Consider the following 15967-nt stretch of genomic DNA (forward strand, 5'->3'; position numbering starts at 1 on the left):
GTGGGCGGGGCCCGGGCGCGCACTCCCGGAAGCGCCGCCCCCGGCCCGAGCCCCAGCCCAAAGCGCTGCCGTCATGCCGGTAAGTGGCCGGTGTGGCCCCGCCGGGTCGGGCCGCGGTTGTGTCCAGGGCCACTGGAGGGGACAGACCGAGGGAGGCCCCAGCGCGCGTGACCCCAGCCGGGTCGGCGCTGGACACCCCGCTGGGCACAAGAGGCCCGCGGGGCCAGCCCGGGAGAGGGTCCTCGGGGGGCAGCTCGGGAGAGGGTCCGCGGGGGACAGCCCCGAGCCGGGTCCGCGCGGCCAGCCGCGGAGAGGATCCGCGGGGCCAGCAGGAGCTGCAGAGCTCAGCCAGGTGGACAGGCCCCCAGGAGCCGAGCCAGCGTCCTCACCTGCAGGCTCCCCCATACCCGACCCCACCAGCGTGCTGGGCCGGAGTGGTCACGGCCGCCAGCGGTCCAGCCCGAGCCTTCTGGGCCGCCGGGGCCCAGCCCTGCCCCTCCCCGCAGCCCCGTGACCTAGCACCAGCCTTTGGGGAGCCCCAGGTGAGTCCTGGCTCAGGTAACCTTTCCCATGGGCTGCGAGGTGCCTGGAGACAGGTCAGACCACACGCCCAGGCCTGCCCTGCTGTGGGGCCCCAGGAGACGCCCGCTGTCCACACTTGTTTGCTTCTGAGCCTGTTGTGCGGCCAGGCCCTGAGGGCAGGGCAGTGCGGCCCGGCCACCCTGCCAATCCGTGTCTCAATTTCCGGCCACGCCATGAGGGTCCCCAGGAAGGAGGCGCGGCCGCAAAGACAAAGCCAGGGTGTCCGCTGCAGACCCTTGTTTTGAGAGCGGCAGACCCCTGGCCCCCAGACTCTGGCCAGCAACTCAGCCCGGAGTGGAAACCGGGTGTGTGGGCGACCGTCCCCCACCAGGGGTGGGACATGGGCTGGAGGTGCCCCAGCAGCTCTCCCTGCCAGGTCCTGCTCCCCGCAAGCCCTGCCCGGTGGGGAGTGGGTAAGGCCACGGGGATCTCTGCAGTCCCCAGCAGGACTGGTCACGCCTGAGCCCTGATCAGTAGGAGGTGCGGGCAGGGAAGGGGCAGGCGGCCGCTCATCCTCACTCCCCCCCGCTGGCCCCCAGCCCTCCCCGCACCAGAACTGAGGCCCCCGGCCACCAGTTCCGGAGAGGGTGGACACCAGTACCCGAGGCCTCAGCCTGGACGGGCTGTCCCCGCCCCCTGGAGGCCCCTGCCCTGCACAGCCACACCAGGCAGGCAGCTTGAGGCTCCAGGCTGCCCGCCCCCCCCCCCCCCACTGCAGCCCACGCCCTCTGTTCCAGAGGCACGAGTTCTCCGTGGACATGACCTGCGAAGGCTGCTCCAGCGCCGTCATGCGCGTGCTCAACAAGCTGGGAGGTGAGCACGCCGGGCCCAGCGCCAGGCCCTCCCCACGCAGCCCCTCCCCCAGGGGTGCTCCCTGTCCCCCCTGCAGGGGTGCTCCCTCCTCCCCCGCCCCTGTCCCCCTGCAGGGGTGCAGTTCGACATTGACCTGGCCAACAAGAAGGTGAGCATCGACTCAGAGCACGGCGTGGACAAGCTGCTGGAGACCCTGGGCAAGACGGGCAAGGCTGTGTCCTACCTGGGGCCCAAGTAGGGGCCAGGCCGAGCAGGTGGGTGCGGGAGCCCAGCCAGCCCCAACAGCAGGACGGGCCCTGGGGGGGGGCCGTTTTTCTGCCGTGTGATCTGCTCCTCCTCGTCTCTGGGCTGTGCGCTCCCCCCCGAGCCTGGCCAGCCCTGCCCCTGGGGTGCCCTGGACTGCCCCCCACCCCCACGGCCTCTGCCCACAGACAGGTGGGTTAGCCGCAGGCCCAGGGCTGGCTGCACCTCTGGGCACAGTGGCCAAGCACTGCAGCCCAGCCCTGCCCCCACCCTGAGTCCCCCCCCCTCAGTCCCCTGCCCACAGCTCTGCATCCGTCCACTTGGTCAGCAGGACAGTGATCCCTGCTCCCTGGCCCTCACTCCATACCCTTGAGTCCCCGGCTTCCAGCGGCAGGTGGCTCAGGGTGACAGCCACCAGCGCCCTACCAGAGCCTGTGCCCGCCTGAGGCCAGCTTTAGACCGCGTCTGGGGACCAGTGTCCCCACTGGCCACCCTGCAGTGCAGACCAGCGCCCGGCCCCTGCAGTACCAGGCAGCAGGCAGCAGGTGGCGCCCCTGCCCACCACCTCTGTTTTCCAGGAATGCTGGCCCTTGCCCCCCTGCTCGCTGGACCCTTGGACCCCAGGAACAGCAGATGTTTTTCCTGCAGAGATGTGCCCCGCACCCCCCTGGGCTCCCTGCAATAAAGTCCAGCTGCCCTGCCCGGAAGTGCATCTAAGTCGTGCTGTCTCACATGAGGGCCTGGGTCGGGTTGTGGGATGCCCAAGCCCCCAGGACAGCCCCTCTGTTCTTGTCCCAGGAGTCACAGTGGACAGCATTGAGTGCAGGGGGGGGGGTGTGAGTGTGTGCTTGGATTGGGAGGCACAGGGTGTGTGTGTGGGGGTACAGAGTTTGGGTATGGGGTGGGGTGTGTGCATATGTGTGTATTAGTGGGTGTGGATACGGGGCAGTGGGTGTGCATGCGTGTGTATCTGTAGGTATGGGGGTGTGTATCTGTGAGCAGGGGCAGTGTGTGTGCATGCGTGTGTAGGTATGGGGTATGGGCGTGCATGCCTGTCTGTGTAGGTACAGGGTGTGTGTGTGTATGTGTGTGTGTAGGTACAGGTATGGGCTTGGATGCATGTGCATGTGTGTAGGTACGGGGTGTGGGCATGCGTGTGTGTGTGTGTAGGTACGGCGTGTGGGCGTACATGCGTTTCTCTGTGTGTGTGTGTGTATAGGTACGGGGTGTGGGCGTACATGCGTGGGCGTACATGCGTTTCTGTGTGTGTGTGTGTGTGTGTGTATAGGTACGGGGTGTGGGCGTACATGCATTTCTGTGTGTGTGTGTGTGTGTGTGTGTATAGGTACGGGGTGTGGGCGTACATGCGTTTCTGTGTGTCTGTATCTGTGTGGGTAAGGGTGGGTGTGTGGCCGGCCCTGGCCGCTTCTGAGGGTCAGCACCTCTGAAGTGTCCCAAGCTGACCGCCTCGCCCTCGGGTGGGGGGTCCGTGTGTGAGGCGGGACAGTCTGGATTCCATCTGACCCTCCCTCATTCTTGCCTCAGGGTCCAAAGTGAGATCTTCCCCGGCAGAGGAAGCCCCCATGCCACTCCCCGGCGGGCCCTGGAACAAAGCAGAGCCCCCAAACGCCACTGACCACTGGCTGCCCTTCTGGGTGTCAGCCGGGCGACTGGCCGGCCAGGAGGGGGCTCACACTCTCCCCCGGCCTTAGCAGTCAGGCCTTGCGGGCAGGGGCACAGGGCTGGCCCCTAGGGAGGGACCCAAGCGGGGACCGGCCCCTTGCCCGGGCCTTTCCCCTCCTGCCCTCTAGGTGGCGCCCCTGCACCTCTGCAGGGAGGAGGCGGGGGCGTGGCGCCTGGCCCTAGGGGTGCTTCCTGGCCGGCCCCTTCTGGCAGGAGCCCTCTGAGACCCAGCAGTGCCTGTCCCCTCTGCCTTCTCCGCCAGCCCACACCCACCCGAGTTCTCGTCTCTTGGGGATCCGGGCACCAGGAGGGAGCCTGAGGTGGGCGGGTGGGGGGGCTTTCCCCACGGGGTGGGCCCTGCCAGCAGCCGACCAGTGAACGCGGCTGGGCCACGCCGGGCTGGGGTCTCTGCAGAGGGTCTCAGGGCTGGAGGGCAGGGTGGGGGTCACACCGCACCAGGCTAGGGTCCCAACAGGGGGTCTCAGGGCCCCTCCCCAGCTCTGGGAGGCTGGGGGCGCTCGGGCAGGCCCGGTGGACACCCGGTACGGGCACCGCCACCCCGATACAGCACAGCTGAGAGGAGGTGGGGTGGGGGTGGACAGTGGAGCCAGGACAGCAAGAGGCAGGGGTCATGCGGCTCCCTCAGGCCTCTGCCGTGGGCCTGCAGCACCCCCGGGCTGGAGGCCCCTCAAGGACAAACCCGCTTTCAGGGCCCCGGGGCACAGTTACTGCCCAGGGCCTCCTGTGGGGCGGGGCGCCCTGGACCCAGCCAGCCGGGATGCACGTTCCAGAACGTTCCATGGGGCAGCCCCCTCCCAGGGCCTGCAGGGATGGGAGCTGCAGGGAGCCCTGGGACCTGTGAGCCGCGTGACTGGCCCCCCACCCAGGCCGGGCAAGGGGACGGGGAGCGCCTGGCCACTGGGCACACTGCCCACCGGACATACCAATGCCGGGTGCAGCGAGACCGCGTGAGGCCGGGCGGGGCGGACGGGTGGGTGGACAGACAGGCGGACAGATGCAGCGGGGAGCGAGGGTGGCCTTCCCGGGACAGACGAGGCCAGCCAAGCCCACCCACCTGGGCCGAGACAGGGGCACCCTCGGGCTCATCCACACGTTTCCTCCGTCTCTGCTGCCCGGCGCTGGCAGGGCCTCGGCCCCCGTACATGGGTCTCGGCCCCTCTGCACGCCATCCCCGGCGCGTGCGCCCTCCTTCGGGGGTCCCTGGAGCCCCCCGACAGGCACCACAGCCCGTGTCCTGGTCACCTGTGTCCTGGGGAGACCGGGCGGCAGGCAGGCGGGGGCCCTACTGGCCCCCCTGTCCCTGACTCGGGGTCGGGCCACGGGCCAACCCGCCGGCCGGGGACGCCCCCGCGGGGCCTGTCCCCGATGCAGCGTCCGCATAATGAGGTGTTTGGAAACACGGTTTTCCTGTGCGGACGGAGCCTCCCAGCCAGGCGGGCACTGGGGCCTCTCAGTCGCCCGCGTCCAGCCAGCCGGGTGTCGGCCAGGGCTGGGAAGGGAGCCCGGGCGGGGGAGCGTGGGCCACAAAGGCCAGCTCTGTGATCCCCGGCGGGGTGTTTGCCGAGTGCCCCCGGAGCCCCCACACCGGGCAGGTGAGGCCACAGCCCGCGGCTCCCCCCCGAGCCCCTCGGCCTCTCGCCCGCAGGCGCCGGTACTTTTCCAGCAGCCCGGCCGGGGGAAGTCGGGGCGTCGGGCTGGGCCCCTCAGCCCGGTCGGTCTCCTCTCCCAGCCCCCCTGCCGAGAGACCGGGGCCGCCCCAACAACACGTCGGCGAAGAAAATCCACGCAAGGCCAGCGTGGTCGAGCTCGAGTCCCTCCCAGCACCCCACGTCCCCTCCGCACCCCCGGGTCTGCCGGCGGCCCCCCAACACAACAGTCCCGTTTGTTGACACTGGTGCTAAATTCAGGCTTGCTTTCCCTTCCGGGGGTCTTCGAGACCCTCAGTAGACTCTGGGCCCTTATCCAAGACGAGGGAGTCGGGGGCAGGCGCCTCCGTCCAAACATGCAGCCCGCGCGCACACACACACACACACACACACATACAGCCCGTCCACACACACACACACACATACAGCCCGTCCATACATACACACACACACATACAGCCCGTCCACACACACAGCCCGTCCACATACACACACATACAGCCCGTCCACACACACACACAGCCCATCCACACACACACAGCTCATACACACACACAGCCTGTACACACACACACACAGAGCCCGTTTGCAGATAGGGGGTGGCTTCTCGGGTGTCACCGGACAGGAGCAGGGAGGCTGAGGCGGGCTGGCCACCGGCGTCCAGGGGTCACTGCCTGCAGCAGGTCCCCATGGGGGAAACCGGGATCTGGCTTGTGAGAGGTCACAGGTCACGGGCGGGGGTGCCGAGCCACAGCAGGGCGACCAGGGCCCACTCCCACTCCCACAGGGGTCCCCCAGCCCACCTGGTGCGGCCCCCAAACACCAACCCCACCACAGGGAGGGCCCTCGACAGCTGGCCCTAGGGTGTGGCCAACGACGGGAGGGCAGGGGTGTCAGCACAGAGTGGGGCAACGGCCTCTCCCTGCGGGGCCTCGGGTTCATTCCTGGGGGCGGCTCTGGCTCGGTGCCGGGAAGGGCCTGGGCCTGCCCTGGGTCAGGCCTCTGCGCGGGTTCCGGCCACGAGGGCCCAGGCCGGCAGCTGTCGGCCAGGCCGCGCTCACCCCACCCCCCGGGCTGGCAGGCTCGGGCCTGGCCTCAGAGGCGCCCACAGTGCCGCCACGTGTGGCACAGACCGGGCGTGTCGGGGCGCAGCCGGGAGACACAGGGAGGCCTCTGGGGGCCGTGGAGTCGCACCCGGGGCTCGGGGCTGAGCTGCGTGCCGCCCACCCCGCCCGTGGGCTCTGCAGAGACGCTGGGCCTTGTCGTCCAGGCCGGTCTTGCCGGGCCGTGCCGGGGCGTGTGGAGCCAGGTCTGAGGCCCGGGCAGGTAGCGGAGGCGGCAGGCGGGTGTGGCCGGGCAGGAACCCAGGCGGCCCCAGGCACCCTTGCCGTTTCTCCAGAACCTGGTTCTAGAAAGTCCGGAGCCGAGCTGGGCGGGCGGCTGGCAGGGGGGCAGGGGCAGGGCCCCCCGGGGACAGGGACCCCCTGCCGCAGGGTGGGCAGCCCAGAGGGAGGGCGGGTGGTGGGGCAGCATGGGACTGTCCCCAGAGAGGCCTTCTCCACGGGGGTCCTCCGACCCTCCCTGGGCCCAGCCCCCCACCCGTGCCTGTCCAGCCTTTGCCCCAACCCCAGAGCAGCAGGCCCAAGGCGCTCAGGGCTGATTCCCGGTCCTGTGCTCGGGGGTGACTCCTGGAGTGGCCCTGGGAACCCTGTCCATACTGGGGAAGGCGGCTGGCACCTCAGGCCTTCAAGTTCCTTTCCAGAACTGGGCTGGGACCCTGAGAGAGTCACGGGGGCGGAGAGTGGGGACGTGGCTGGCGGGTGGGGCGGGCGGGTGGTGGGGGCAGGGCACTGGAGCAGCCCCAATGGCCGCGTGGCAGGGGGCTGCGCCTAGGCTGGAGCTGACCTCAGCCCTCAGGAATGTCTGCGGAGGCAGCTGGAGGGAGGAGGGGCGGGGGCTGGGGCGGGGGCTGGGGCCGGGCCAGGTGGGCGCAGGCTGCCTCTGTGGCCTTGGCCGGGGCTTTCGGGAAGGAAACAGCCCCCCCAGCACACACACAGGGAGCCCCAAGGGGGGCCACGCTGAGACAGAGGACAGGGCCAGGCCAGCAGGCCGCAGCAGAGAACTGACCAGCACCAGGGGAGGCCTGGGGCGGGGGCTGGCGCCTGGTCTGGCAGCCCCCCCAGGTGCTGCTGGACTGCCCCCACCCCCAGGCGAGCACGTGCAGACCCCAGTCCCTGGGGGATGGCGGGGCGGGGCTCTGCACTCAGGAGGAACCGGGGGTTCAGGGGCCAGACGGGGGCTGAGGAGCCTTCAGCCTGGGCCCAGGCCGCACCATGACTCCCCGAGGGGTCCCGGGCCCCGGGTCTGGCTGCCGAGTCCCTGTGAGGCCCTGTCAGCCCCCAGCCCCCGCACCCCAGCCTGTCCCAGGGCCGGAGGGGGAGGCCGCTTGGAGGGAGGGCTGAGTCACCCCATGCCGGAGCCCTGCCCCTGCCCCGGGGGCTCCCTGGGAGACACTTCCCCAGCTGGGTCCCCACCTGCACCCACCCTGGAAGCCACCCCTTTCCTGACAGGGGGGCCAGGGTGGGGCTCAGCTCCCCCCTCACATCTGTGGGCACCTCTGGGCAGCCGAGTCTAGAGCAGGGAAAGTGATTTCTAGGGGAAGGAGCCTGGGTCAGCCACGAGCAAGGCAGGCGCTCACCCAAGGAAGCACTGATCCCTGCTCCTCCCTGCATCGGGATGGTGTTCCCTGCACCATTATGGTGCTCCCTGCATCAGGATGGTGCTCCCTGCACCAGTATGCTGCTCCCTGCATCGGGACGGTGCTCCCTGCATCGGGACGGTACTCCCTGCACCAGTATGCTGCTCCCTGCACCAGTATGCTGCTCCCTGCTCCCTGCACCAGTATGCTGCTCCCTGCTCCCTGCACCAGTATGGTGCTCCCTGCATCGGGATGGTGTTCCCTGCTCTCTGCACCGGGGTGATGCTTCCTGCATCCGGATGGTGCTCCCTGAAGCGGGGTGGTGCTCCCTGCTCTCCGCATCAGGATGTCCCCAGATGCTGCCTCGGCGGCTGGGCTGGACCCGCTTCCCCTGTGATGGTCCTTCCTTGGTTTGAGTGTTTGGTCTGGGGGCTGTGTGCGGGGCTGGACACCACATGGGCTCTCCGGACAGCCCCTTTCCTGTGGAACCTGCTTTGGGACTCGAGCACTGGGCTCTCCCGGAGAGGGGACACGGCCCCGGGCGTGGCCCGTGGGCACACAGGCAGAGGCACAAACAGACGGGCAGACGGACAGGGCAGAACCAACCGCGCCAGGAGCGTGTCCACGGAGCCCTGGGGGCTGGAGCGGCCTTGTGTCCACTGCACCTGGGCACTTCCCAGGAAACAGTGGCCGCTGCCCTGCCCTGGCCCTGCGCCAGACAGGGGCCCGGCCCCCGCGGGGGCGGACAAAGGCGCCCCTGAGCCCCACAGAGGCGCCTCTCAGTGCCAACACCTGATCCGGGCCCGGCGGGCTCCCGGGGCCGGTCCTGGAGCCTGTTCGGGGGGTCCTGGGCGGGGTCTCTGGGCTCGCTAAGACCAGGTGACGCGCGGAGCTGTGAGGGGCTAGGGGCGGGCAGGGGTGTCTCGGGGTGGCTGTGCCCCTCCTCGGACCCTGCGGTCAGGGTCCTCCACTCCCGAGAGAGCAAGGCCGGCCAGCCCAGCGCCTCGCCCTCGCTGACCGCTGGGGCAGCCGGGGCCTGGGCTCAGGGCTCCTGGCCTGCTCCTCTCCCTCTTCTGGGGCAGCGGCTCCCATCCCCGGGTTCTGGGCCCAGAGCAGTGGTGACAGGTGCCGGGGCTGAGACAGAGGCCCTGGTCTGGGGAGCCACGTGGCCCTGGTGTGGCCCCTAGGAAGAGCAGAAGCAGGTGGAAGACGGGAGGGAGGCCCATGGTGCAGGGCCAAAGCCGTGCCAGGGCCCTGGGGTCACTGCAGGGCTGTAGGGCTTAAGGGGACTGGGGACGGGGATGGGGGAGGTGTGGGTGGGTGGCCGTGGATCCTGAGAAAGCTCCCTGACCCCCAGCTTCTGCAAGGCCCTCGGGGCACACAGCAGCTGCAGGATGAGCCTGGGGGCTGGGGGTGCTGGGCTGCGGGTGGGCCATGGCCAGTGGGGTCCCTGAGCTGGGACTGACTGCCCTGACCCCTCCCGCACCCGGTGCCGGCGGGCTGGGGACGCCTGCCGGGCCCAGAACAAGGAGGGGACTGTTCCAGGGGCCGACGCTGGCCAGGCTGGGGGTGTGGGCAGGAGGGGTCGGGACGCCAGCCTGGAGGGAGGAAGGAAAGGGAGCCGCCGGCCGGCAGCGGAGGGAGACGGGGAGGGGCTTCAGGGGCCCGCCCGCCCCCCGGTTTCCGGCGCTGCTCCTTCTAAAGCCCTCACATTCCAGGAGACTCCAGCCCAGCCCAGCCCAGCCCGGCACAGCACAGCTCGGCCCAGCCCAGCACAGCACAGCACAGCCTGCCGCCGCCCGAGGTACGTCGTCCCGCCCGGTGCCCGCCCGGTGCCGCTCCTCCACCCGCCACGCGCCCCCCGCCCGGCCCACACGCCATGCGCCCCCAGCCCAGCACCGTTAGTTCTGCAAAAGTGTGGCTGCGGGCGGGGGAGGTGCCTCCAGCTCCCCTCCCCCGGGAGCCCGCCCAGGGCGCAGGACCCTCCGCTCCCTGGGCGGGCGGGGGGCACTGGGGGGGGCACTCAGCAGTGGGGCAGGCGGGGAGGCCGAGTCCTCGGAACACTCTGGGCCCCGGGCATTGTTGGACAGACACAGGCCGATAAGGCAGGAGGCTGGGGAGGGGGCGGGGCAGACTCACACCCTTGGGGGGCTGCTGCTTCTGAGACCCCCTCCCATGGGCTCCCCGCGTGCTCCCCGAGTGCTCCCTCAGCACTTCCCCCAGGCTTGGGACACAAGAAAGGGCCCCCGAGCGGTCAGGAGCACCCGCGGGCAGCCCAGGACACGTGGACTGGGCCTCAGGGTGACCCTCTCTCTGACTCAGTTTCCCCTGTCAGGCTGAAGGATCCGGTGCCAACCAGGCAGTCAGAGCAGGTCCCTCAGCCCAGCTCGCACCTGCGCTGTGGCCTGCATGACGTGCATCTGTGTGTGGACGTGTGTGCTGTGCTGGTGTGTGCTATGGCGTGTGCGTGTGCGTGTGTGTGCTGTGCTGTGTGTGTGCTGTGCTGGTGTGTGCTGTGGCGTGTGCATGTGTGTGTGCTGTGCTGGTATGTGCTGTGGCGTGTGTGTGTGTGTGTGTGTGCTGCGGTGTGTGATGTGTGTGTGCTGTGCTGGTATGTGCTGTGGCGTGTGTGTGTGTGTGTGTGTGCTGCGGTGTGTGATGTGTCATGTGTGTGCTCTGGTGTGTGATGTGTGTGTACTGTGCTGGTATGTGCTGTGGCGTGTGCATGTGCGTGTGTGTGATGTGCTGTGTGTGTTCTGTGCTGGTATGTGCTGTGGTGTGTGCTTGTGCACACATGTGCTGTGGCGTGTGTGCTGTGCTGTGTTATGTGTGGGTGCTGTGTGTTGTGTGACATGTGTGCCTGTGTATGTGGGGGGAGGGGCGGGAGAGAGGGCTCAGGGAGGGGGCCTTGGCCTGGAGGGACCCGCCAGCGCCAGCGGGGCTGCCACATCGACAGAGGGCGGGGCGGGCGGGTGCAGGCAGGCGGAGCCCGGCCCCGCCCTCAGGGCTGGGGAGGGGGAGCCCATCCCTGGCAGCTGCATCCAGGCGGGAGGGGCCTGGGGCCTCCCCGACTGCAGGGCCCTGTGGCGCCTCCGCTCCCTGCTGCTGCGGCTGCGGGGCACAGAGGGACGCCCGGCATGGTGCCAGCCCAGCCAGGCACTGCTGCCCTCTCAGCTTCAGCGCGAGGACAGCCGCGTCCCCACAGGGGAGGCCCCAGGGTGGGGTGGCCACACCCGCGGTCAGTTGGGGTTTGTCCTGCTCGCCCTGTGTGCCCTCCCAGAAGGCTGGCGCCCGGCCTGGGTCCCGTTGGGGCGCAGGGCCGTGCCCGGGGCCGGACCTGCTGCGGGTCCTGGGTGACATGCCCCAGGGCTGAGATGGGGGAGCGGGACAAGACCCTGCTCTGGGACCTCAGTTTCCCCCCCGGGGTATCAGGGTCCCTGCAGCCACACACACACGTGCCGATGCACACACATGCACACGCACACACAGGGGCCCCGATACGCACACGCATGCACACATGCACACCCGCCCACTCAGGTTCCTGCCCTCCTCACCCCGCTGTGTGCACCCGAGCAGGGGGGTGGGGGGCAGAGTGCTGGACAGTAGGGGGAGCGCATGCCTTGTGCACACTGATCTGGGTTCTCTTTTTTTTGTTCTGTTTTTTGGGTCAGGTTTCTCCTGCCCTCAGGAGTCACTCCTGGCGGTGCTCGGGGAGCCCTATGGGATGCCGGGGATTAAACCCGGGTCGGCTGCGTGCGAGGCAAACGCCCCCCCCCCACTGTACTTGGATCCCTGATCTGCATTCTGTCCCCGGCACCCCATTTGGTCCCCCGAACGTACCTGGAGGGGCCCCTGAGCACTGAGCCAGGAGTCAACCCTGAGCAGCACTGGGTGTGGCCCAAACCCAAAAGAAAAAAAGAGTGGTGCTCCCTGCCAGCCTGTCCGTCCCTCACCGCCCACACCACATGGTCAGTGGGGCCCGCTCCCACCCACCCTGGCCTTCTTGGGGGACACTGAGGCCCAGTGCAGGGCAGGTCGCATCCCCTGTGCGCTGGAAAGTGCCTCAGTGGGGCAGTTGTGCAGAAATCAGGCGGCCAGGGGCTGGAGCGATAGCACAGTGGGTAGGGCGTTTGCCTTGCACGCAGCTGACCTGGGTTCGATTCCCAGCATCCCGTATGGTCCCCTGAGCACCGCCAGGAGTGATTCCTGAGTGTAGAGCCAGGAGTAACCCCTGTGCATCGCCAGGTGTGACTCAAAAAGCAAAAAAAAAAAAAGAAAAGAAAAGAAATCAGGTGGCCACAAGGCCACCCGCTCGGGCCACTGAGGAGGGGCTGAAGCGGGGCCCCGCCCACGGCCCCCTCCAGGCTCCTCCCTCTAGCAGGGCCGGCGTCTTTGTCCTCGACAGAGACGCAGCTGCCCGCGTGCTCACTGGGCGCCGCGAGGTGGCTCAAGGGACTCGGTTCACGGGGCCTCTGCAGGTCCCCGAGCACCCCTGGGTGAGGCCCTGAGCAGAAGCCAGTCACTGGGGCGTCAGGGTCAAAGGCCAGAGGCCATGGAACACGCGGGGGAGGGGTGACTCCAGGGCGCCCGCTGCCCACGTGCCTGGCAGGTCTGAGCCCCCCGCCCCCTGCACACACACTGCGCCAGCCGCTAGAAGGTTCTAGAAGGCGCTCTCCTGACACGGCTGCTCCCTGCAGGGTCTCAGCACCATGAGGGCCTGGATCCTGCTCCTCGTCTGCCTGGCCGGGAGGGCCCTGGCCGCGCCGGTAAGGCCGGGGGCGGAGCCGGGGTCGCCCGCCACGGGGCCCCGCCCCTGTTCCCGCCCCCTGACCCGCCCCCTGACCCGCTCCCCCCAGCAGCAAGAGGCGCTGCCCGATGAGACGGAGGTGATGCTGGAAGACGCAGCGCCTGCTGAGGAGGCCGAGGTAGGGGGGTGGTGCGGGGGGCGCCGCTGGGGGGACCTGTGCGCGCCTGGGGAGCACTGCTGGGGAGGACTGTGCGTGGGGGAGCACTGCTGGGGGGCCTGTGTATGTGGGAGCGCACGGCTGGGGAGGACTCTGCGTGGGTGGGGGGACAGGGTCCCACATGCATGGGGGGTCACCACTGTCTCCCCGTGCCCTCTGCCCGCCCCTCCCCCTCACTGCCCGCCCGCAGGTGCCTGTGGGAGCCAACCCCGTGCAGGTGGAGGTGGGCGAGTTCGAGGATGGCGCTGAGGAGATGGCCCCCGAGGAGCTGGTGGCAGAGAGTAGGTGCTGGGGGTCTGCAGGGACACGGGGGCCTACCCGCTTTCACGCTGGGCTCGCCTCTGGATGCCCCTGGGACCCTGCTCAGCCACAGGCCCCACAGTCCCCCAACACCCGGTCAGCCCTGGCCCCTGCCCACCCGCCGCCTCGCCCCTGCCCTGCCTCCAGACCCCTGCCAGAACCACCACTGCAAGCACGGCAAGGTGTGCGAACTGGACGAGAGCAACACCCCCATGTGCGTGTGCCAGGACCCCACCAGCTGCCCCGCGCCTGTCGGCGAGTTTGAGAAGGTGAGGGGGGGGTGGGGGTGGCGGGGGTGTCGTCGGGGCCAGGGGTGCTGGGGGGCCCGGCGGGACCAGGGGCCAGGTGGCTCGAGCGGCTGTAGACGAGCTGCGGGTGTGTGCAGGTGTGCAGCAACGACAACAAGACCTTCGACTCGTCCTGCCACTTCTTCGCCACCAAGTGTACCCTGGAGGGCACCAAGAAGGGCCACAAACTGCACCTGGACTACATCGGGCCATGCAAATGTGAGCCCGGGCGGGCGGGGCTGGGGCGGGGCCAGACCCACAGGGGCGGGGCTACAAGGGGCGGGGCCAGGAGTGCAGCAATGGCCTATGGGGCGGGGCCACATCCACAGGGCGGGACACTAAGGGGCGTGGCCATGTCCGCGGGGCGGGGCGGGGTAAGGCCTGAGGGGGCGGGGCTACAGGCTACAGGCTGTGAGCGCCAGGAGGGGCGCAGGGTGGGCTCTCCAGGCTGACCTCTGGCGGCCGTGGCGGGCCGCCTCCATCAGACTCTGGCTCCCGGTGTGGCCCCCGCCGGCCCCCGCTGGCCCCCGCTGACCCCGCGTCCCCCCAGACATCCCGCCGTGCCTGGACTCGGAGCTGGGCGAGTTCCCCCTGCGCATGCGGGACTGGCTGAAGAACGTGCTGGTCACCCTGTACGAGCGCGACGAGGACAACAGCCTCCTGACCGAGAAGCAGAAGCTGCGGGTGAGCGGCCGCCCGCCCGGCCGCGCGGGGCGGGGGACCCCGGCTCTGGCCCCCTGACCGGACCGTGTGTGCAGGTGAAGAAGATCCACGAGGACGAGAAGCGCCTGGGGGCCGGGGAGCACCCCGTGGAGCTGCTGGCGCGAGACTTCGAGAAGAACTACAACATGTACATCTTTCCCGTGCACTGGCAGTTTGGGCAGCTGGACCAGCACCCCGTGGACGGGTGAGCGGACGCAAGTGCACGCGCATGTTTACACACATTCGTAAGGGCATGAATACGGGTGAGTGTGCATGTTTGCATGTGTACACGCATATACACGCATGTACGTGTGTGTGCTCTGCTGCCAGCCACCAGCCGGGTCTCCCAGCCCCTCTCTGGCCGCGCAGGGCTGTCCAGCTGTGTCCTGCAGCCGTGAGAAAGTCCCCTCTGTGTGTCTCTGACGCTTTCCCCAGGCGCTGTGGGCAGCCGCTGGTCCTCAGCTGCACTGTGTGTTCCCAGGGGGCGCTGTGGGGGATGGGGCGGGCGGAAGTGGACCCGGGAGTCGCCACCCCGCCCCCCGCGAGGGGTAGCAGGCTGAGCTGCGTCTCTGTAGGTACCTGTCCCACACGGAGCTGGCGCCCCTGCGTGCGCCCCTCATCCCCATGGAGCACTGCACCACGCGCTTCTTCGAGACCTGTGACCTGGACCACGACAAGTACATCGCCCTGGACGAGTGGGCAGGCTGTTTCGGCATCCGGGCCGGTGAGCGCCCCCGCGGGCACGGGAAGGGACCCTCCTCCTGGCCCTCGCCGGCCCGACTTCCCCTTCCTGCCCTCACATCCGCTCTCTGTGCTGTTCCCGGACGGAGCAGCCCCAGGGGAGGGGGGTGCAGGAGCTGGGGGGCGTGGGGGCGGGGGGAGGGTGGGGGACGCTGACAGCCCCCTCCCTCGCAGAGGACATCAACAAGGACCTGGTGATCTGAGGCGCGGGGCCGGCTCCCGGACCTCCCCAGACGCTTGGAAGGCTGTGCCCGAGAAGGTGCTAATCTAACGAGAACGTCCTTGGTGCTAACCCCGCCCCAGACGCCCCCCCACCCCTGCTCACGCACGGCCCCACTCCGAGCCAGGAGGGGCAGGCGCCCGGGAAAGGGAGAGGGAGAAGCTGGCAGGTGCTCGGGCGGTGGCTGGCGAGGGTCTCCCTTGGGGCTCCCGCTCCAAGGTGGGAGCTGGAAGCAGCAGCTGCCAAAACTGCCCGCCTTGGGTGCCCACCGCACCCCTGCGCTGGACACGTCGTGGGCAGAGGAAGTAGATGGATGAGAGGCTGGCGTGTGGGCTGCTCGGCCGTGTTCCCTTCACGCTCTGTTGCGAGAGTCTCTCCCTCCAGCTCTCGCATGCCCCCCACCCTAATCACGAGAACCTTCAGTGTCTCCCGGCTGACTCAGGCCTCCAAGCCTTTCATGGAAAAGCTGCTTCCGATGAGTCGTGCCAACTCCACAGGGCTGGAGTTTACCCAAATAAAGTCATGACTTAGGAGCCGCCTCCACCTGCTCTGCCGCCCGGTGCCAGGGTCCTGCCGCACGCGAGTGACCTCGCCGGCCCACCCGCCCGCCCGCCCGTCCGCTCATCCACCCAGCCGGCCCCCAGCGGCCACCTCCATCCTGCCGCGCACACACCCACCCACCTGTTCATCCCTGGGCCGATCTGCTCCCCCAACCCACCCACCCCTCCACCCTTTGTTCACTCAGCCGAGCACCTCATCCATGACCATCTGCCCGTGTCTTGTCCATCTGGCCATCGCCCCACTCACCCAGCCACCCGGCCGTTAGCATGTGTGTGCACATGTCCATCCGTGCATATGTCTGCCCATGTATAAATTCATGTGGTCAGCATTGTCCACCCAGCCAGCCACCATCCCACCTTTCCACTGATCTACCCACCCGCCCATCCTTCCCCCGCCCACCTGCCCTTGCACCATCTGCCCCGCAATCCTGGGGGTGCCTGTGCCCCACGGCCCACTGGACACAAGCAGCTGTCTGAAGACCGGACGGTCAGAAGCGAACGGGATGA

The 15967-nt window shown here is 69.0% G+C and overlaps 2 protein-coding genes across 3 annotated transcripts; both read left to right on the top strand.

Moving 5' to 3' along the window:
* Positions 1–2350, top strand: ATOX1 (antioxidant 1 copper chaperone). The gene is made up of 4 exons (XM_055127630.1): positions 1–79; positions 1320–1395; positions 1509–1649; positions 2217–2350. The coding sequence occupies exons 1-3, from the start codon at positions 74–76 to the stop codon at positions 1631–1633; spliced, it is 207 nt and encodes a 68-aa protein (XP_054983605.1). The 5' UTR covers positions 1–73; the 3' UTR covers positions 1634–1649; positions 2217–2350.
* A 6998-nt stretch (positions 2351–9348) lies between these two features.
* On the top strand, positions 9349–15431 carry SPARC (secreted protein acidic and cysteine rich). 2 transcript variants are annotated; one of them, XM_055127206.1, is made up of 10 exons: positions 9349–9490; positions 12384–12452; positions 12546–12611; positions 12841–12931; positions 13098–13219; positions 13336–13456; positions 13788–13921; positions 13996–14144; positions 14515–14663; positions 14855–15431. In XM_055127206.1, exons 2-10 carry the CDS (start codon positions 12396–12398, stop codon positions 14881–14883), a joined length of 918 nt encoding a protein of 305 aa, XP_054983181.1. In that variant the 5' UTR covers positions 9349–9490; positions 12384–12395; the 3' UTR covers positions 14884–15431. The 2 variants fall into 2 exon arrangements, with proteins under 2 accessions (XP_054983181.1, XP_054983180.1); XM_055127205.1 differs by having other exon boundaries at positions 9350–9490; positions 12543–12611.
* The last annotated feature ends 536 nt before the right edge of the window (positions 15432–15967 follow it).

This window comes from Sorex araneus, chromosome 2 (genome assembly GCF_027595985.1).
Source record: "Sorex araneus isolate mSorAra2 chromosome 2, mSorAra2.pri, whole genome shotgun sequence".
Taxonomy (NCBI): Eukaryota; Metazoa; Chordata; class Mammalia; order Eulipotyphla; family Soricidae; genus Sorex; species Sorex araneus.